This window comes from Apteryx mantelli, chromosome 5 (genome assembly GCF_036417845.1).
Source record: "Apteryx mantelli isolate bAptMan1 chromosome 5, bAptMan1.hap1, whole genome shotgun sequence".
Classification (NCBI taxonomy): domain Eukaryota; kingdom Metazoa; phylum Chordata; class Aves; order Apterygiformes; family Apterygidae; genus Apteryx; species Apteryx mantelli.
The window spans coordinates 72,962,643-72,984,193 of NC_089982.1; the positions used below are offsets into that span (position 1 = coordinate 72,962,643).

The following is a 21,551-nucleotide window of genomic DNA, read 5'->3' on the forward strand; positions in this document are numbered from 1 at the left end:
GAGAAGCAGCGGAAGCGCCGCGCAGAGGGGACGGCGGGGCTGGCGCCGGCGCCGGGTGGGGATGGAGTAGGGAGGCGGCCGGAGCCGGTAAGCGCCGAGCCGGGCCGGAGCCGGTAAGCGCCGGGCCGAGCCGGCTCCTTCCCCTCGGGCGGGGGCAGCGCCCGCGGGGCCCTGCGGCCGCTGTCCCGCCGTGGCGGCCGCGCTCGGCCCCCGGCGCGGCGGCGCTAGGAGCCCGTTACCGGCTCTGCGGGGTCTCGTGGCCCCCCGCGGCGCCGCCTGGCCGGCTGCTCTCTGGGCTGAGCCCCTTCCCCCGCGCCCCGCTTACCGCCCGGCGCCGAGACAAAGCCGCCCTCGGTTCCGCTGCTGGGCGCAGCGCGCCTGAGTCCGAGCTTTACCCAGGCAGGAGCGAGGGCAGCTCGAGGGGGCAGTTTAAGCGTAACTAGCGGCTCTGCTGGGGTTGCTCGTGCCTGGGAATGGCTCAAGGAGAATGCCTTTTCCCTGGGGGAGAAAAGCACCTGATTGCTGGGAAAAGAAAGTCTGAACTCACAGGCTATTAAAGTACTTGTGGGATCCTTTGTAATGAGAAACTTGCACGAATAAAGGAATTTTCCAGCAAACAGGTGTGACTTACTTATTTTAAACCTGGTAAAAGGTACAACAGAAATAAACATACAATAGGAAAAAAGTACAGTGTAATAGTGTGTCCCAATAGAATAGAAGAAAGTGAATTGCAGTTGTGCAGACTGATTTAAAATCTGGAGCCTTTAGTGTTTGTCAGAACTGAGAATGGGATAACCACTTTCTTCCCATGTTTAGCCCAAGGTGGTTTTCCTGCTTCACTGATTAGCTAAAAAATATAACTGCTAATTGTTCAAACAGTTGGGAGTCTTCCTTTCACATTTACAAGCATGGAGGAGAGGAAAGGAGAGTTGTCTTCTACTTTCTTTAAAATATGGAAGTGTAGAATGTAAATATGTGTTTTGTTGGAATAAGGTGTTAATTGTTTCCTTTTTAACCTGTTCGAAAAGTGGCTTTTAAAAAAAAAAATTATGTCTTATTAAATCAAAAATTACCATACTAATCTTTCTAATGAATAAGATCCATGTGGGAAATCTGCGTAGCTGCAAAAGCAATGAGTTTGATATAAATAATAGTTTTCCCATTTTTGTTTAGATGAAGAAGCTGAGGTTTTTCTCTGCAAATGTTTCTGTACTGTTGATCTTGTAGGTCTGGTATGTTTTTGCCTGAGAATCTAAATCTTGTCAGTGTTGTCTAAATTGCTTTTTTGTGGTTACAGAGTTCAGTTTATTGGCAGCACTATTAACAAGTATTTTTTGCAGAAGCTCACTGTAATAGGCAAAATTTCATTAAAAACAATATTTCCTATATTACTTTACTTCCTGCTTTGTTTCCAGTGGTGAGCAGTACTGTGATTCATCTTTAAAACAGATAAATGTCATTACAGCTCATGTTGCAGCTCTAAACTGAAGTCTGTTTCCTTCAGGAGCAAAAGGAAATTGTAAAAATGTTCTTCATATTCTAAATTTATTTTGCAAATAAATATTAAAAATTCATCTGAGCATTTTATTTCATTGTAGGTAATTTACGTGATTATCTAGCATGGACACTGTTGCTAGCCATAGCTGTCATCTTCTCCAGCAGCTACATGAACAACGTATTCAGGGTCTTCTCTGTGACTGCATGTTGGTGGTAAAAGGTGTCTGCTTTAAAGCACACAAAAATGTGTTAGCTGCTTTCAGTCAATATTTCAGGTATGTAGTAGAAAAGTTTTCTACTAATGAACCGAATGCTATCAGTTGAGTTTATCTCCAAGAAAGTTATTTTTCTGCTATTTACAGACTACAATAACTATTAGAGTTTAAACGGAAAAAATAAATTGCTTGGCCAGAGATAAATCTGTATCTTTTATTTTGACTAATTTAAAACTGAGGTCATCCTAATTTATTTTCTGGACATGTCTAGTTAACTGCTCAACTGTTAGGCTTTGGAATTGTCTTTTTCATTACTTGTTTACAGTGCCTTGTATAACGGATTCTGGTGTGGACCTGCAGCCAGTATTTCAGTATAAAAAGATAACAGTTTAAAAGGAGCATAGTCCTGCGTGAACAGAGCCACATGAGGGATATAATGGATGAAACAATTCACATTATCCACTTCTGTTTGATAGTGTCCAAAAATAAAATTTGAATATAGGTATAAATATTGAATCTCTATTTAGAACTAATTCTCACAGAGACTGTGCCTGTGTTTTAAAGTATACAGCTGGCTCAGGAAGCAGTGTCACTGATTTCTTTCCCTGTGCTATGGCCCCACAGTCTACGCCCAACTATTTTGGGATGTTGGGTTACCTAATTTAGTGTTTACCTTAGTTGGGAGTAAACTGGTAGATATTGAAGTTTTTTAGACCTTGCTTCTTGAAGCATCTCTAAAGCTTGACTGCCAGTTCTAATGGAAGAAAGATTTTTGTATTACTACCAAGGAAAAAAGGAAACAGGTTGATTTTATTTTTTTCTCTTATAGTGTTGTAATCCTGATGATGAAGTGGATTTATGCTTAAAGACCTTGAGCTGAATTTTCAAAATAGTGGAAGAGAATTAGGCACTCAACTAGTATTAAAATTCTGTGGGACATAGGTGACTAATTCATTTAGACTCTCAACCCAGGTATGCTTACTGTAGTTCTGGTTTTAATATAGATAGTATGGGCTGAATTTATGGAAGAATTTGAATATGTGCACTGGCTTCAGAGTGGCATGTAAGGATGAGGATGATACAAGTTAAGTACAGGGATACCTCTGAAACCCTATATTTTTAAAGCTTAAGCCTAGACTCCCATTTGCTTAAGATTCAGAGCTCATTGCAGTTCTGTTCACCATTAAAGAAAACCTAATTGGAGAATTACCCAAGAAGAGTAATAATCAAGTTGAGGGCATTTTTTTGTGTAGGAAAATTGCCACATAGGAGTGACCTGACCCCATTTATATATCCTTTTTGTGGGAATACCAGGTTAGAGACTGGGGGTTTTGATGAAAGAGTTTCTGACTGAGGCAGGGTACCAAGCCACTCAGTCTAGGACTAGTTATGCATATGAAGAAGTACACCTCTGACACTAGGAATACTTTATGTCAAATAATAAGTTTTCTGAATTCAGATACTTTAAGGACTTGATTCTGCGGAGATTGGTTGGACTTTTACTGGTTCTTATTCAGTACTAGTAGAATAATACTTTTTTGAATATGCCAGAAAAGGATGAAAATATTGCCATCCTCTAGTTCACTATTATCATCCTCTTGCCTACTTGCAGAGGCAGAGCTAATGGACAATCTTTAATAAGGTTTACTGGTAATGCTTGATGGAAAAGCTCAGTTGCCAGAGGGGAACACTTTAATTTTGCTGACTTTGAGGTCTGTCTTTCTCCTTACTAGGAAATTTCTCATGTTCTCATTTGTTTGCCATGATGGAGGTGGAAACACCATTCCAAGTCGATCAACTTTTGCAAATGGTCTGTAAATATACTGTTGCATGCAATACTTAAAAAACTTTGGATGGGAAACCACAAGTCTAGGATATGATTTCACAACAGTAAAAAACAGGCAATTAGAGTTTTAGAAAAGATTTTTACTTTGGGCCAGTGTAATAGTATAGGGCTGTTAGTATAGGGCAAATATTTGAGCAGTTTTGAGTTCTGCTGCAACAGCAATTTAGAGAAGACCATACAGTGTATGTTGTTGGTTCGTACTGGGCAGTCTGTGTATGTTTTTTTCTAATATAAGTCTATGTGAATTATTAGTGTATGTACTTGACTATTGTAAAGAACTCTGCCTTATTTCATCAGGACCCTTTTTCAGAATTCTTCAGGCCAGAAGAATGATGTCTTTCACTTGGACATTAAAAATGTAGGTGGGATAGGCCAAATCTTGGACTTCATGTACACTTCTCACCTGGATCTTAGCCAGGACAATGTACAAGCTATGTTGGATATCGCGCAGTGTCTTCAAGTGCAAAATGTGCTGAACATTTGCCACACCTTTCTAAAATCTTCTACAGCCATTGAACAGCCAGCCAGCATGCCTTGTAATAGTGTATTCTCTCTGCAAAATACTTTGACTACAGATTCCAGCTGTGCCAATGACAGTTATGGAACAAACCTATTGCATGAATGCTCACCTGACACGCAAGCTAATAAAGCCTTGATTGACCACCATTCTCATGGATCACAATCTGTTAATCTTCACGCATCCTCAGGTGATGTACAGAAACAGCCACATAACTCCTTAGATGGCAGCTGCACAGAGCTTCCTTTTAAACAGCCAAATTACTATTATAAACTACGCAACTTTTATAGTAAACAGTTCTACAAGCAAAATGCTTGCTCTAATCATGAGAGAATAACAGAACAATCCTTTTCTTACAACACATCTACAGAAATAAACACAGCAGAGAATAATTCTTGTACGGTCAATCACTCTGAATGTATTCTGGAAACCTCTGATCATTTACCATCAAACTTTCTGGTTCAGTCCTTGAATGAAGGTGCTCCAGACCAAGGTTCAGACAGCACGCTTTTACAGCCCACCAAGCAGATGCGGCTGAAAAAAGCAATACATCTCAAAAAGTTAAATTTTCTAAGGTCTCAGAAGTCTGCAGAGCAGCCACCTGAGCCTGAAAGAGATGACAGTAGAATAACAAGAGTAATTGAATCTGTAAATGAAAATACCATGGAGATGACAAATGTCAGAGTTACTGAAGAAAAAGAAACTGAAGATCTAGGTAATTCTGAGAATTTTGAACAAACTGTTGAAATGGAAAGATCTCAGGGCCCTTTGGAACAAGAAGGGCAGTCACAGACTCTTCAGTCGCAGAGGCAATATGCTTGTGAATTATGTGGGAAGGCTTTCAAACATCCAAGCAATTTGGAGCTCCATAAACGGTCTCATACAGGTACAGTTATTTGTCTGCAGGCCAAATATTTGAATTAAAGAGAATATCTTGGGTGCCTCTTGATTGAGAACTGCTGATTACAGATCAGCTTGCAAAAATGTTTCTTTATGAATAACCATATAGGAAAAAAGACTGTAAGATTGAGTGCAGTTTAGCTTACAGCTTTAGCTGTATGAAAGATTTTCCCTTTTTTTCAGAGTTCTTTTTCAAAGAATGTTATGTGATATTTCAATGAAAATTTAGTATTTTTATCTTGCATTTAGAAGAGGCAGTGCTAGCCAGTTTGTCCAGGACTCCAAGATGTATAACCATGAGAAGAGTAAATGGCCAGAAAAAGACACTACAAATCTTTGAGATGAATATATCATCAGAGAGAACTGAGCTCACTGTAGGATAGAAGTGGTTAGGTATGGCTCATGGTCTCTTTTTAAACAGTAGAAATTTACTGTATAATTAATTTACACTTTTTTTTCCTAGTGCGAACAGCTTTCATGTTTTTTTTTTTTCCTAGAAAGTAGTGCTCTTGCAGACAAGTACGCTATACAGAGGATGGGGATTTTGAAATTATTTTGTTTTAAAAACTTACAGGCAATTTTGTTTTTAAACCTAACATAGATTTATTTCTAAAAACAGCAAATATTGTTAAATATCTTTCTATTCTAGTGAAAAAATAAAACCTAATCTAACTCTGAGTTAACTAATTTGTTTGATCAGTTTAACCAGCATGTTTTATTATAGTTCTACAGCTTTAGGTATGACTTTTACTAAAGGCATTTTAAAAGGTATCTTAGCTATTCAAGTAACACAATTGATTTCAAGTCCTTGAGATGGCATAATTCATGAATAACTGGTTGAATAGTTTGCCTTTTTCTTTCCCTTTTGTGTGAATATACAAATGTATAACTCTTGATATTTTTAAGTAAACATCATTTTGCATATGAGCATACATGTGTCAGTATTTTGAAAGTATCTTAATTGATCTTAATTGATCCTTAGTGTTAAGAATTTATTTTTCTATACTACTTGTGGGGAGAAAAAAAACCCTGAAAATATGAACATTTTGCATTAGTTTCCAGAAGTTTTCACTCAGTATCTTTGAGTGCATCTGTATGTTTGCATTACTAATACTTTTTTTTAGTTTGGCCTTCTATGCAGGAGAGGCATATATGTTTGCACTTTTTGTGCATATATATCTCTTTCCTCCACCCCCTCCTCCCTCTAATATTTTTTTGTGTCTGTTACCTGATTTTAACCAACATCAACAGGTATATTTTAATTTCTTACAAGTTTCAGGAGAATAGGCGGTCAGAGCATCTAGAGGAGCCCCAACTGAGGGAGAGACTGAAATCAGTAAAACATGACTCTGTGCTAGAGAACCTACATGAGAGGGGGACCTTATCAGTACCCCAGCTATGAGTAACTTGTTAGAATTTGCACTTCTTTAGACATCTTTATTATTGGAAGGAATCTGTATTTCCTGAGTTTTGGTGCCCATTAAACTACTTGCTTTTTTACAAGTATGTTGCCTGGATAATAGACTTAATTATTGTATGTTTCGGAGTCCGATAAACCATTTAAAATAATTTTAGAAGAGGTAAGCTAAACTTTGAACCTCATGTAATATAATATAACTTAGCAAGGGTGAGAGGAGAGGCCTGGGTAATAAACATTATAGAGAAAACAGACTATGGCCCCGATGGAAGGGTTTTACGGTTTTTATTTTTTTAGACGCAGCGTGACCAGCAAACACTTACCAGTGTAGGAAATGGAAAAAGAGGAAAAGGGTTGCAATAACTTTGCATGGTTATTTAGGTTTGTTACAATTAATTTCTCTATTCTTATTTGAGGTGTGTGTATTTACACATGGTTTCACTCCAGTTGAGCTCTAGTAGATGTTTTATGTTCCTTAGCACTGCCTGATATGAACAGATAATTAGCTTATGTATACGCAGTGTAAGAAAACTGATCTTAGAATTGGATTTTTTGTTGTTGTTGCTGTATTTCTCCCTACTAATTTGAGTTTAGATTGGATCCAGGAAATCCATGTCTGTTTTGATAAGCTATGTTCTTCCAGTAGTTTTCAAAAAAATTCCACATTGAATGCCACATGTGCTGAACTGACAAAGTTTAAGAACATAGGTTTAACAAATAAGGAGCACGTCAAAGAAAAAAGGGAAAATTGAGGCAAAAATATGACTGGACATACTTGTTTGCTTGCCTGTTATTTTTGGATCTTGTTTATTTGTTTTTAAGTATCTAACTGGTGCAAAAATACTTGAAAAATCAAAGTGAGCTGGATAGTGAGTAGAGTGTTAATGAAGGAAGGATCTGTAGCTGAAGATACAGGGCACATCTGTATCATCAGTATTAGGTATACTGCTAGTTAAGTAATAATTTAGTATATCATCAGAACCATTTCCATCATCCCAACCATCACTTCAGAAAGCATCGTTAAATATCACAAATTACTATCTAATCACTTTTCTTTAAAAACATTCATTTTCTACAACTGAGTAAAAGAGTAAGCAAGCATACAAGTGTTACAGTGCATATGGAAAGTCCTCCAAGTCTGGGTTTGGTGAACAGATGAAGGAAGTCAGGTACTCAAAAGGACTTTTCACATCAGGAAGCCAGTTTTTAGCCCATAAATGACCACCCTTTCAACATAAGTGCCTAGGTTGCCTGTGACGAGCAAATCAAACCTTCATAGCGTGACAGCCTGGTTGCAAGGAAAACACATGAAATTTTCTGTCCCTGAACACTAGGATTACTAAAGAATTCACAAGTTAACATAGTTGGATTGATTAAGTTGCCTGTGTGAAGCACAGACATGCTGGATGGGTTAGCTGGTTTAATTAAGTTTCTAGTGGGTATTTAAAAGAATCTCTAAATAGAACTTATTTGATGGATTGTAAGATTGATTTCAGGCTTGACTGGAAGTTAGAATTTGTTTTCATTAGATCAACTACTGTGGCAGAATCTGTGTGAAAAAAGGGAAGCAAATATGTCGCTCTTCCCCAGTAACATCTAGTCAGTGTCCTCCCCAATAACATACCCTTTTAAAAAAATTATTTTCAGTGAACACTTAGTAAAGAAGAAGTGGAAAGAACACTGTTGATAGGATGGAAAAAGCCAGGAGCTAAGCTACACTGTGATGTAATATACCAGGGATCCTCAACCTTTTCACTGTGAGCTTTGCTTGAGCAAGTTGCAAGTATTCCATGCCTCGCTGGGTCCCTCTCCTGATCTCCCCAGGAACACCACTACTACCTTCAGGCCTTTCTCCACTGAAACTAGAGCACCTCAGGTTAAATACATTAGCTTTGACCCCATTACCATGCACCTTCATCTCTCTTCATTTCTTCTTGCAGACTGTACTGAACAAGAAGGGTGCAACAGAAGTTAGAAGACGTAAGGCAGAGCAAGGGTTCAGAAGTAAAGTTCCCCCGATGTTTGTTTAAGCATGCTCTTCAATGTAGTTCAGTTACTTCCCCCCCCCCCCCCAATTTCTCAATTGCTGTTGATCCACCAGTGGTGTTTGAGAAGATTTGTGAGACTGTTGGTCTCAGATAGGGTTTTGGTTAGAAATTTAACATCAGTCTTAGAGTCATAGAGTAATTTAGGTTGGAAGTGACCCCTGGAGGTTATCTTGTCCAACTCTCTGCTCAAAGCAGGTCCAGTTAGATCATGTCACTTATGACCCTGTCCAGTCAAGTTCTGAATATCTCCAATGACAGAGTATCCACAGCCTCTCCGGGCAACCTGTTCCAGTGTTTGACCATACTAGTGATGAAAAATTTTTCCCTATATCTACTCGGAATTTCCTATGTTCCAACTTGTCTGTTGCCTCTTGTCCTATCACTGTGCACCTTCAAGAAGAATCTGGTTCCATCTGTTTTCTCATTAGATAGTTTTAGACAGCAGTAAGATTTCCCCTTAGCCTTCTCATGGGTCAAAAAAAACAATTTTTTCTCAGCCTCTTTTCATACATCATATGTGCTCCAGACCACTAACCATCCTGGTGGCCCTCCGCTGGTCTTGCTCCAGTATGTCAATCTCTCTCCTGTACTGGGGAGGCCAGAACTGGACACAGTACTCCAGACATGGTCTTGCAAGTGATGAACAGAGAAGAATCATCTCCTTGGCCTACTGGCTGCCTCGCTGTACATGAAGGAAGCTAGAACCCTTGAATAATTTGGTGTTTCTGCTAAAATTCATTCCTGGAACAGGATACTTGATGTGCCAGGTGGTTTGGAATTTTATACAGATACAGATTTGTTCTCCTGGAATTATTTTGATGTTTCTTTTACAAACAAAACTTAATTTTATCTTTGTCAAGTGAAAAAAAATCCAGCTGTCTTAAATAAAGACAATGTATGCCAGTACTGTTATAATGAGACTGCATGTAGCCTGTGATAATAGTTTTGAGAAATTAGAGCATCCAATTCCCTCTTTCTCTCCCCCGGCAGTTATGTCAGGGTGGATTTTGTTCAGATGATAGTCTTTGTCAACAGTAACTTTTTGGTGCAGATCATTTTTGCAGCAATTGCCAATAATGATTTTCATCCTCCATTCCAAATTACCCCAATGCTTTTATGGTTGTCAAAAGCCTTCCCAGTTGCCAAAAGACATGGCTCCCTGTTTGTTCCCTTTATGGTTGTGCTGTCAGTACCAAAATTTAGTGTTTTGTGCCTTTAAAGCCATAATGAAACCAAGCCTGTGTATTCTTTGTAGTTGAGTTATTGTTTTCTTAATTTTTATTTTTAATCAAATAAAAGCTTTATTGAAACAGCTGTAGGATTTCCATTCTTTAATGAGTAGAAAAAGTAGATTTAGGCTTAAGCTGCTAGAATAGCTGGGGGATTGCTATCTGTCAGTGAAGCCGTATAACTGTTAATGTTTACTCTGGGGTTCAAAATCTAAGAGAATTACCCAAGAAATTAGAAAGAGATTAGAAATTAGAGAAAATCTAAGAGTCCGTGATCCTGAAATGTGCTTAAACAATATTGTCTGTATTTGGCAGTAGGAATGGAATATGGAACTTAAACACTTGGCTATTGTAAATGGTGCTCTTAACACAAGGATAGAGGAGGAGTACTGATTTAGAGATGATACTTGCTGGAAAATAAAGCTAGAAATGGCCAAGAGAGGTTCTATAAAATCAGGAAAATGATTTTAAAAAAGAAGTAAATAAAACTCTTTAGACAGGTTTTAAATTATCACCAACCTGAAACACAGTCCAAGATTTCTTTTCCTCCTAGAAATAACTGCGTTTAAATTGCAGTGCCTTACACTAGTTCTTTAGCTTCTCTGTGCCTTTGGGCCAGATTAAGTATGTATGTGCTTTTAAAATATAGACAGACTCATGAGAATATCTGTAGAAATCTGATTGTCACTGAATTCAGTAGTAATTGAGCATTTTTGGAATATTCTAGCAGATGCACAGAGATTTTATCAACAGTGTAAAAATCAGGAAACCAAGAAGAATGTAGTGAAGAAATGATCTTTATGAAATACTCTGGAAGGAAAAAGTGATTCAAAAAAGTATTTATTTCAAACTGACAGAGAATTGAAGTACTGTGCAGTCAAATTCTAGACTGAGAGTAAAGTAATTTTCAAAAACTGAAGTGGATTGCCACTAGCTTTTTTGTAAAGCTTCTCAAAGAAGCAAATGTTTTTGGAGATTCAAGAATAGCAGCTTTATACAAATTCAGAGTTCTTGGAGCAAAATACTTGGGTTAATTATCAAGTACTGTTATATAGGATAACTGAGAATTTTAAAGCAAGCATGTATTTGTTGGAAGTGAATAGTTACATGCTGATTGGAGATGTATGGTACACAATGAGCAGGGATACAGAATCCTTTCAAATCAGCTTGACTGCATTCCAGATTGTTTTTGAGAGAGGGCTTTTGTGTATACAAGGGGAAAAAACGATGCACTTCCCATAGTTTTTGTTGTTACTGCAGTATAGCCCTGTCATCTACTCTATTCTTCCTGGAGGTATGCTTCTTCCCTTTGGAAAAAAATATTCTAAAAAATTACAGAACATTCCCATTCATATTGGAACTCTTCCACTGACTTTCTTGAAACATAAATTCTGTTTCTAAGCAACTCTGCCTTAAAAGTTTAATGCTAAATGCAGAACTTCCCTCTTAAATCCCCTTAAATACATGGGTAAGTGTCCTTTTGAGGATATCTTTACTTTTACATAATATGTTTTAAAAGGAAGCATACCAAATTGAAACATTTGTATTCTTTTGCAACTATTAGAAGTTCTATGTTCTGTTTCTTCTCCTTTTAGGTGAGAAACCTTTTGAATGTAACATTTGTGGGAAACACTTCTCACAGGTGGGAATATTTTATTTTATGGTACTTACACTTGAAAATGAAATGCATCTATGTATTGATTCTAAAAATAAATTTGGATGGTTTCAGGTCTATAGATTAGATGTTTTTGCTCAGACAGACCTGACTTTACAGATAAAATATTTAAATGTATCACTTGAAAATATCAAATTTAATGTTTTAGATTTCTTTGACATGTTTTGTACCTTTGATTCTGTCCACCCTCAGATGTCTGTTATGTATTTTTTTCTTCCAGTGAATATTTAGCTATATAGAGTCACAACTGTCTTTAAAATATAGAGAGCGTGCCTTCTCAGACTGTGCTTTTGCCTTATGCTTAGGGGTATGTTGTGAATAGCATTTTTACATAAATGTCTGAAACAAATACAGGTTAGAATTTTATATAATTTGATGTATTCATAATACAGTTTATCTTCCTAAATAGCAAAAATGAAGCATATTTTTTGAAAGTCAGCTAAAAATTTTCATTTGTAGAAGAAATTTTCAGCAGAATCTATCTTAAAAAAAAAAAAAAAAAAGCTCTTGAAATTCCCTTTTCATATGCAGGCCCTAAGCCTTAGCTGTCTTATTTATCTTCCAATGCTTACTTAGTGTTCAAGATACAACAATTCACGGATAGTTCTACAAATTTGGTGCCTAATTATCTCACTTATGTTTCCAAAATTTCTACTTTTGTTTCAATTTTTTTGGTTGGAATATTTGCACCTAAGTATGGCAAGACAGTAGGCAGGTGCATATTTTAATACTAAGTTTGTTTAATAATTGTAGTTGAATAACTTTGGTCTTTTTTATTGGTCTTGGCTTACGGAATAGGTTCATGGGGTCTTTGTCCAAACCCACACCAGTGCCCATGCTTGCTTTTTCCCCAGTTTTGCAGGCCACCAGTGGGACTTTTTTGACCCATGGATCTGGTGCAGTTGCACGCTCCACTCTGTCACGGAGTGTGGATATAACACTACAGGCAGTGAGCAATGCTGTTGCATCATGCTTATCAAGCTGTTTTGAACAAAGCTGGGTCTGCTTCTTAGCCATTTCATATAGCATTTTCATTCATTTTGATGACTGAACTTCCACTTCTCTCTTTTTAATAACTAGATATTTCCCACAACTGAATTGCATTAGAAGTACTTTTGGCAAATGGCATGGTATTTTGAAGATTTGATTATTCCTGTGGGGGAGAGGGAATAAAAGAGCTGCACATAGCATCTATGACAGATTCTTCCTAAAACATGCATTGCTTCTCTTTAGTTTAAAAAAAAAAAAAAGAAGAAGAAAAAAAATTCATGCCTTTTAAACATCCTTAAACAGCTTCCCTTCCCTCAGTTGTCTGAAGGTATAGGTAGATAAATAGCAATGGACAGTACTGACACTTGCAAAATACGAGCCATAATGTTCAGCTTGCATGTTACAATTTTTCTCTGGTTGTAAAAGGGAACTTGCGTACCTCTGAGATGCTTTCTCTCTTTATTATGCAGATAAAGTAAGGCTCCTCCTACTAGAAAGTACTTTCTGCTTAAAAGACCATTTCTGATCATGTTCCATGTTTATCTTCTCAGTCTGCAAACACAGAAATAGTAACACTTGTCTTATTTAAGCTTTCGTGTCGTGTGTTTTTGAGACAATCCTGCTGCTGTGCCGAGTAGGTCAGCTGCTGTTGAGTTTAACTGATGTTCCGTGTGATGCAATGTGAAACAGAAAATGAAGAAAGCAGGGAAAATTAAAACAGGAGCTCGTAGTCTGGAACAAATAACCATAAATGTCTTTGATTTTTGGAGAAAAAGGGGCCTTTTGTACATCCAAGCTTCACCTTGCCTTACGCCTAGGATGCATAGTTGCTATGTGATACTTCCCTTGCTAGTGCCAGTATATCAAGCCTCACCTCCTGACTACCTTCCTCTGTAGAGCTCCTTTTTGGGGATGATACACATTAGTTTCTTCTCTTTAAAACGTGCCAGGTGCAAATTGTAATAGAATTGGTCTAGCAGGTCTCGCTCTAGTCTCTAAATTTATGGGAAGCGTTATGCAACCAAGTTCAGTAAGAGGATTCTTCTGCGCATATTTGTTTTTCTTTTCACTGAAATGCCAGCAAAAATCCTCTTCTACTTTTTCATTTAGACAGCATGTTATGCCTTAACCAAGTTTGCATTAACACCTTACAAGCATAGTGAGAATACAGGTTGCTGATATTTCTATCTTTTTTTTTTTCTTTCTCTGAACAGCTAATAACAAGCTTGTGGCCTCATGAGGGGGAAGTTGTGTACATTTGTAGTCAGAAAGTGGATCTACTCTCTACTCTGTGTAAAATGCTTTTATTATAGACTAAAAATGCCTGGGCAGGAGCTACTTCAGAATAACTGTTGCACTTCAAATTTACACCCTGTCTTAATCCAAAATAGCTTTCAAATGCAGATGATATGGTTTGTTTTCTGGCACGGGTGGAGGTAAAGGTTCTGGGGTTTGTATGTCTGTCTCAGATGGACGTCTGCCTAAAAATCCTCTGCCTAAAAATCCCCTGCCTTTGCAAAGCACAAATTACTCCATGGAGAAGTTAGTTTAGTCCATCTCCTTCTCAAAATAGGGCTGTAGGTTCTGTGCATTCCTCTGAGCCCTGTGCCGATGCCCCTCGCTAAGTGGATTTCAGCATTACGAACTCTGGCCCGAGAGCACAATGGTTCAGGCTAATTTCTGCCTGCAAAGGTTCTGCACGTTGGTTACGGAAAGCTCTTCCGGGTGCAGATGGTGACTCGTTCAATACTGTCTTCTGTGTGTGTGTGTGTCTGCAATGCTTTAGCTTCGGTATTTCATAAACTATGATTACAATGAGTGATCATTAAGTGTAATTTATATGTGAGGCAGTCAGAAGAAGTTCCTGACGGATACATTTTTGTTGCCTTACTGTGATTAGGGAGGTCATGATCATCTTTGAAGCCCCAGTTTTCTCTCATCATAGAAAGGACTTAATGTTCCATTTGAGCTGTGCTTAGACTAGGCAGCTACCCAGCAAGGAGCACCAAAGGGTTAAAAACCGACTCCAGAAGTATACACTATTTTTCGGGAACATTTGCAGCTCTTCAGTCCAGATTAGCTGTATCTTGTGCTTTGAGAACTGGAGTCGTAGTGGATTAGTTACTCAGAAAAACTAGTGGTTTAAAGAAAATGTTGGCATTAGCAAGATGTATTTGTATAGTTGTCATTAGCTGCTTTCCCTGCTAGACTAGCATGATCTTTACAAGACTGGGAGAGGGGAGATGTGTAAGGAAAAGTAGCTGCCAGTAAGTTCATTTGTTCGCTTCTGTACTTCCTGTGCCGTTTTCTTTTGATGTGAGTAAATAGTTACAGCTTTGAAACACTTAGTTCTGAGTTCTGTATGGACAGAAAAAATGTTTACCTTTTTTTGGTTCTTTTTAACCCCCTGATAGGTGAATTCAGACATCCTGATGTAACACTGTTTTATTTGTAGGACAGGGAAAAGGAGACTAAGATAAATGAAATTACTAGTAAGCTTTCTTTTTGAATGCAATCTAGATAATGTCCATTTTTTTCAGTTTTAATTGCATCTGTTTTCAAATGTAGGTCTTTCGTTTTCCTCATTGTTTGGTTCTAGGCTTCTTTCTTTCTTTGTTTTTTTTCTGTTTTTATTGTCAATGTATAACTTCACAATTAGGAATCTACATAGTAGTCTTTCTCACTAGTTGTGAATGCTTCAGTATCTACATGCTTTGTAGTCTTCACTGCTTTAAACCTAGGAATAAAAAGCCAGTCTGGTAGCTCCCCTTGTTCTTTTTATCTCTATACCACAACAGGCTGGTTGAATTTAAATGTTTAAATTATTGTCCCTTCAGGCAGGTAATCTGCAGACACACTTACGTCGACATTCTGGTGAAAAGCCGTACATTTGTGAAATCTGCGGGAAAAGGTAAGTATAACTGTTGATCCTGGTAAAATTAACCTAATAAAATTTAAATATTATGTTCAGGTTTTCTTTTATCTTCATGATAAACTAATGGTCAAGAGTTAAGGCTGCTGATGTTTTTTTTGGATAAAAGCTGATAGGGTTACATGTGTAATGATGGGTTTAAAATACATAAAAGCATGCAAATGTATTGTTGCAAGTCTCAATAAGAGAAACATGTCAGCACATTCATATAGTCTGTGGTCTTAGTTTTTTGTATATTGGTATCTTTAGTTAAGGACGTACTATTGTTCGTATGTGGGCAGTTTGATTCGCAATAAATTATGTATTTCTGTACCTTTCTGTAACAGCTTTTTTTCCCATTATTTGTCATGTAATTTAAATTTTTGTTAAATTTTCTGAAAATTATGCAGTAAGGAAAAGCTTGACAGAATTAAGCGAAGTGTTAAATATTGCTGCCTTCTGCTAACAGGCGGCAAAATAATTAATTTAGGAGTGACATTACTATTTAAACTGAGTGAAATGAAGAATAAAGTAGTAACATTAATGGTGAACAATTTTTGCTTGTGTAGTATCAATTTAAATGGACATTGCCAACTTCAGAATATTTTTCTTAAATGTATCCATTTGGGTGTCTGTATTTTAGATTTTAATCTTTGCTGAGATCATCAGGCATTTATTATAGTTGATTTCCATGTGATATTCAGTTTAGGAAAATAAAGGGCTTATAAAGACAGTAATTTGGTTTCCATATTCTGTTACAGATTTGCTGCTTCTGGTGATGTTCAGCGTCATATTATTATTCATTCTGGAGAAAAACCTCATCTGTGTGATATCTGTGGCAGAGGTATGTAAAAGCCAAAGTTTCTGCCTCTAAGGTGTTTTTTTTGTTTTTTGATTGAAATGTAAGGAGTCATGTTAATCTCAATGTTTGACATTTTTCTAGGATTTAGTAACTTCAGTAATTTAAAGGAGCACAAAAAGACCCATACAGCAGATAAAGTATTCACCTGTGATGAGTGTGGAAAGTCATTTAACATGCAACGAAAATTAGTGAAGCACAGAATTAGGCATACAGGAGAGAGACCATACAGCTGTTCAGCATGTGGTAAGATTTGCTGTGCATATTTTTGATGTGTGTTTGTTTTTTAAATGGTAAGTAGGCTATACTGTACCAGCAAATAACAAATAATCACAATGATTTTAAATTGGAATGAATACTTTGCTGTCAAAGTTTTTCACAAAGCTTTTCACAAAGCCTTCTGTCTTGCATGCCTCACAGTTTATCATTTGGCTTACTAAACTGTTTTAACTATTGCAAATAAATTCAAAAGTGAATTTCAAATGAAGAATATGCAAAAGAAATAAGAGGAATCAACATGCAATGTATACATGCAATGTTGATACATACAATTTTGCTATGGAAATACTGATTTGTATTGCTGCTTCAAAATATCATTTATTTTCAATATTGCCATTTCTGGTGGAAAATTAAGTTCAGTATGTCTTGGCTATCAACAGAAATCATCTTTTTTTTTTCTTCCTTCCTTTCTTTCCTTTTTTTTTTTTTGTTTGAATTAAATATTGTTTGGCTGTAACTGCATTCAACAAAAGAGTTGATAGTAACCTTTTGTTCCTTTGCTTCAACTTCTGGAATAAAATCAAAACTTCATACCAAAGAATACTGGTTTTCAAAATCTGCTGGATAGATCATACTTCCAGTTTGTCTCAAAATTGCTCTTTGATCAATGATTCATCCTTACAGAACGTAGACCATAGTTCCCAGAAATTGCATTGTCTATCTTTATCTCTGATGTTACTTAGCATCCTGCATAATACTTACTTTTCTGCTCTTAAGTGCTATTTCAATATAAGTTCATTCAAGTTCTCAAGAATCAGCTTTGGAGGAAGATAGTTATTATATGACAATGTCAAACTGCAGTATGTCTTTTTTTAAATGTCTTGAGGCAACAAGAAAAATTTTAATTATCAGGAGATCTTGTATCAGAGGGAGGAAATACAGACACACAGGCTATGAAAGAATAAACACACAGTTGCTTTGCTGCCATTAAAATAGGCTTATTTTCCTCCTGTCTTGTAATGGCCTTTTGATTACTTTTCCTATTAGCCAGGTCATCTTGTACTGAGAAAGCAAAAATCTTATATGAAGAGACCAAAAGAACTAATTCACATTATGCAAAAACTCCCCATATATTATTCTGGAAATTTTACTTATCCCATTTAATGGCTTTTCCAAAGAATAATCTTGGCAATAGCATGAAAAGAATAATGCTGATAATTATGCTGCTCAGTAGCCTGTAGATCAAAATAAAATAGTCCTTAGACTTGGTCCAGAGTTCTGCTGCACTCCTATACTTTGTCTTGGTTCAACTTCAGTCACTTTTTTCATTGCAATGTGGTATTAAATTGAGATTATATGAGTGTGTGGCTCTGAGAATAGACGAACAGTTGAATGTTTTATTATATTTTAATATTTACAGCAATGACAAATTACAGTGTTAGCACTAGTTCTCTGGCTAGAATCTATCAAAGTTAGACTGCTGCATTATGTTAGCTCACAGTTAACCAGGAAGCTAACTCTGTCCATCAGCTGTTTGAGAAAAGTTCCTCTGTAATGAACAAATCATTGGTTTTGATGATGCAGTTCTCATTGGGAGAATCTATTTGGAAACTTGACACAAGACTGACAGAAGACTGACACAAACTGAAAGCAGTCACAACTTTCAAATACTAATGGATATTCCTGTCTCTGGAGACAAAAACTAAAGTGTTGAGAAACACAAGACATCAAATCAGGTCAAGAAGAAGAAACAAGTAATTGAATTGTAAAAATAGAAGGAACTTGCCTGAACCTGTTTTAGATAAGTAAAATATCACAATTAGAACAAACCATTGCTTATCACTTGATATTTTCTCAAATTAAAACTTGTTTATGCACTTGTAATAAGAACAAGGTCTAAATATATCACTTCTATCTTGTAGGGAAATGTTTTGCAGGCTCTGGTGACCTGCGTAGACATGTGAGGACTCATACAGGAGAAAAGCCCTATACCTGTGAAACTTGTAACAAATGCTTCACTCGCTCAGCTGTTCTACGGCGGCACAAGAAAATGCATTGCAAAGCCACTGATGAAGGTCCAAACACACTAGATGAATTTACTCAAGGGATTGAAACTTCTGATCTTGACAAATCTCAGAGTTCTGACTCATTTGCCCAAGAAATGTCTGTTACTTTGTTACCAGTGTCAGTTAAATTTCCCATTCGTCCAAGTGGAAATTCAACTGAATTTGATAATTCTGCAGATTCTTACTGTAAGTTGCGATCAATGATTCAACACCATGACTCAGCAAACCAACAGAAACTGAATATGGATTCTGCAAAACTCCCAAAAGCTCAGACACAGCAAACTCCTCCACCGTCTTACACTTACACAGATGTAGATGTGTCTTCTGCAGAAGAACCCCTACAATCTGATAGTATTTCCATGATTCGTTCCTCTATGGTTAGCTTGGACAGTCATTGTAATGATCCACTAGGCAGTCGGACATCATCTGCTGCATATAAGAGTAATGAAGGACCGTTCTTCTCCAGCATGACCCTCTGGGGCTTAGCTATGAAGACTTTGCAGAATGAAAGTGAATTGGAACAATGAGGACTCAGGCTACTGAATCAAAACTTCTTTGAGGAGGCATTTCATGTGAAAGATAAGTCTGTGCTGTGATTACAGTGCTATAGAGAGAGATCTGAGTTAGTTTTTAAGTCAGCTTGTTTGCATACTGGTAGAAATCAAGATACGTAGGCCCAGAACCCAGTGCAAGGCTGCCTTTACACTGCTGCTCGGCAAGGTTCAAATCCAGTTTGGGGGACCTTTGTTCTTCTGTGATTGCCCTGTGTAGCTGGTGTGTTGCCAGGATTTGTTACCTTCCATTCAGCTGTGTATTTTTGATCTGCTAATGGAAGAAAGAATGGCACAATGTCTAATTTCATGGTATGGCTGCAATTCAAGTATGGGTCATCAGAGTTGTGTGAGGATGTAGATATGAAAAGAGGAGAATAATGAACAAATCATTAGTGAACCTGAGTTTGAATAGTGGCTTTCTTACCCAGTAGGACCATTGGTTTACATGACTTGAGTATTGTGATATTAAAATTAAATGTTAAATACTGGACAATATTTGTTATAGTGCAAAGTAACTGTATATCTAGAAACTTTATTTTTTTTACAATAAAAGCCCTTTTTTTTAGTATTTTATAAACTATTTTGCACAGAAGATTATTTGTACAATGAAGACCAAAATCAGGAAATGGCTAACTTAATTTGAATAAAGGGAGTTTGTTTTACATTCTGTCTTAATTGCTCCATGTGTTTCATCTTTTTATGAAAGCTTTTCAATAACATAATTCCATCTATTCCAGATATCTCTGTACAAGTGCTAAGGGGTATATCATCACAAGAAGAGATGCATTGTAAAATAAATGCAATCAATACACCAGTAGATGGTCTTGCATATCAGAGTATTAGTATAAAGCATTGACTAATTAATGCTATGAATAGACTGTTCCTGGAAAGAAGCTTTGCTACAGGCCTTTTTCTGCTTTGGTCCTTGAAATGGTAGTATTCTTTTCAGTATATATCTGTTCCTGCCTTTCAGGCCAGTTACTACAATCATTTGAGTTTTGCCAGCCTAAATTTTTTTACAACCAATCAAAAAGTTTTAACAATGTGTTCTCAAGCTTTATGCCAAAATATTCTGTAAATACTGTAGTTTCTGAAATGAAAATGCCCCTGTACTAACAGCCCTTTCTCTGAAGTTCATCCATAGGCTGGAAAGTCTGAGTTTGAAGTACATATTTCACATATGCTATAAGGAGTCTCTGTGTTCACCATTAGGAAGACAGCTGTGAGTACTGATATCTGTAGTAATATCTGATAACACTGCAAAACTGGAATTGAACTTGCGTGGAAAATAGTCCAATATTTATTTGGGTCTACAAAATCACATAAACCTCCCAAACAGCTGTTTGTATGAAAATGTTGGTTGTAAAAAGAAGCAGTTTGTAGGCTAAGAAGTAGATTTCAGTGCTTTTAACAGCAAGCAAGATCTGGTGTCATCAATACGATGATGCCTTTAGCTCTGTGGAGAAGGACCTGGGAGTGCTGGTGAACACCAAGTTAAGCATGAGGCAGCAATGTGCCCTTGTGGCCAAGAAGGCCAATGGTCTCCTGGGGTGCATCAGGAAGAGTGTTGCCAGCAGGTCGAGGGAGGTGATCCTCCCCCTCTACTCAGCCCTGGTGAGGCCACATCTGGAGTACTGCGTCCAGTTCTGGGTTCCCCAGTACAAGAGGGATGTGGCACTACTGGAGCAAGTCCAGCGAAGGGCTACAAAGATGATTAGGGGACTGGAGCATCTCTCTTGTGAGGAAAGACTGAGAGAGCTGGGCCTGTTTAGCCTAGAGAAGAGAAGACTGAGAGGGGATCTCACCAATATATACAAATATCTAGAGGGAGGGTGTCAAGAGGATGGGACCAGACACTTTGCAGTGGTGCCCAGCAACAGGACGCGAGGCAACAGGCACAAACTGAAACACAGATGCTTCCATCTGAATACGAGGAAAAACTTCTTCACTGTGAGGGTGACAGACCACTGGAGCGGGTTGCCCAGAGAGGTTGTGGAGTCTCCTTCTCTGGAGATATTCAAAACCCACCTGGACGTGACCCTATACAACATGCTCTAGGTGACCCTGCTTGAGCAGAGGTATTGGACTAGATAATCTCCAGAGGTCCCTTCCAACCTCAACCATTCTGTGATTCTGTAATATGATAGCACTATGATTCCTGTGCTTAAAAAATGGGGATGTGTGTACAATAGCTAATATTGTCTAGTAATTAATACATAATGTCATGTTTTCCTGGTATTAGAAAAGACAGTTGTCTACCACTAAAGTACAAAGCTTCAAAGCTATTATAAATGGCTAGTTCATGGTAGAAAAATTAGTTTGGCTAGCACAAGAGCTAGCCACCTCATATGGGGCATGGATGACTTATATTTCACTGCTTACATTCAGTGGAAGCTCAGAGGCTGGGAAATACAGTATTTTCCAAACTTTTAAATGGCTCACCCCTTTTTTATCAGGAATACAAAGTTAACTGTTCAGTTTCTTATTGTGTTAACACAATACATTACAACGTATGACTTCCACTTCCCTTGATGCTCTCTGTGCCTCCCTTTTCTTAAATGCTTTCAACCTGTAATGAATAGGAAGGATAATATCACTGGCCAGAGTT

At 37.5% G+C, this 21,551-nt stretch overlaps 1 protein-coding gene across 5 annotated transcripts; it reads left to right on the top strand.

Annotated features, from left to right (window-relative positions):
• Window positions 1-37: 37 nt before the first annotated feature.
• ZBTB49 (zinc finger and BTB domain containing 49) lies at window positions 38-19,590 on the top strand. Of its 5 annotated transcripts, none has more exons than XM_067298233.1 (8): window positions 38-87; window positions 1,599-1,772; window positions 3,856-4,961; window positions 11,265-11,311; window positions 15,172-15,245; window positions 16,007-16,089; window positions 16,189-16,350; window positions 18,246-19,590. In XM_067298233.1, exons 2-8 carry the CDS (start codon window positions 1,621-1,623, stop codon window positions 18,914-18,916), a joined length of 2,295 nt encoding a protein of 764 aa, XP_067154334.1. In that variant the 5' UTR covers window positions 38-87; window positions 1,599-1,620; the 3' UTR covers window positions 18,917-19,590. The 5 variants fall into 5 exon arrangements, with proteins under 5 accessions (XP_067154334.1, XP_067154333.1, XP_013815542.1 ...); XM_067298232.1 differs by having other exon boundaries at window positions 79-113; XM_013960088.2 differs by lacking the exon at window positions 38-87 and adding an exon at window positions 202-620.
• Window positions 19,591-21,551: the final 1,961 nt, after the last annotated feature.

Excerpts from the sequence above, each read along its gene's own strand:
- ZBTB49 (XM_067298233.1), top strand. The coding sequence starts at position 1,621 with ATGGACACTGTTGCTAGCCATAGCTGTCATCTTCTCCAGCAGCTACAT. Across the intron at positions 4,962-11,264 it reads CCATAAACGGTCTCATACAG|GTGAGAAACCTTTTGAATGT; the intron begins GTACAGTTATTT and ends TTCTCCTTTTAG. Across the intron at positions 16,351-18,245 it reads ATACAGCTGTTCAGCATGTG|GGAAATGTTTTGCAGGCTCT; the intron begins GTAAGATTTGCT and ends TCTATCTTGTAG.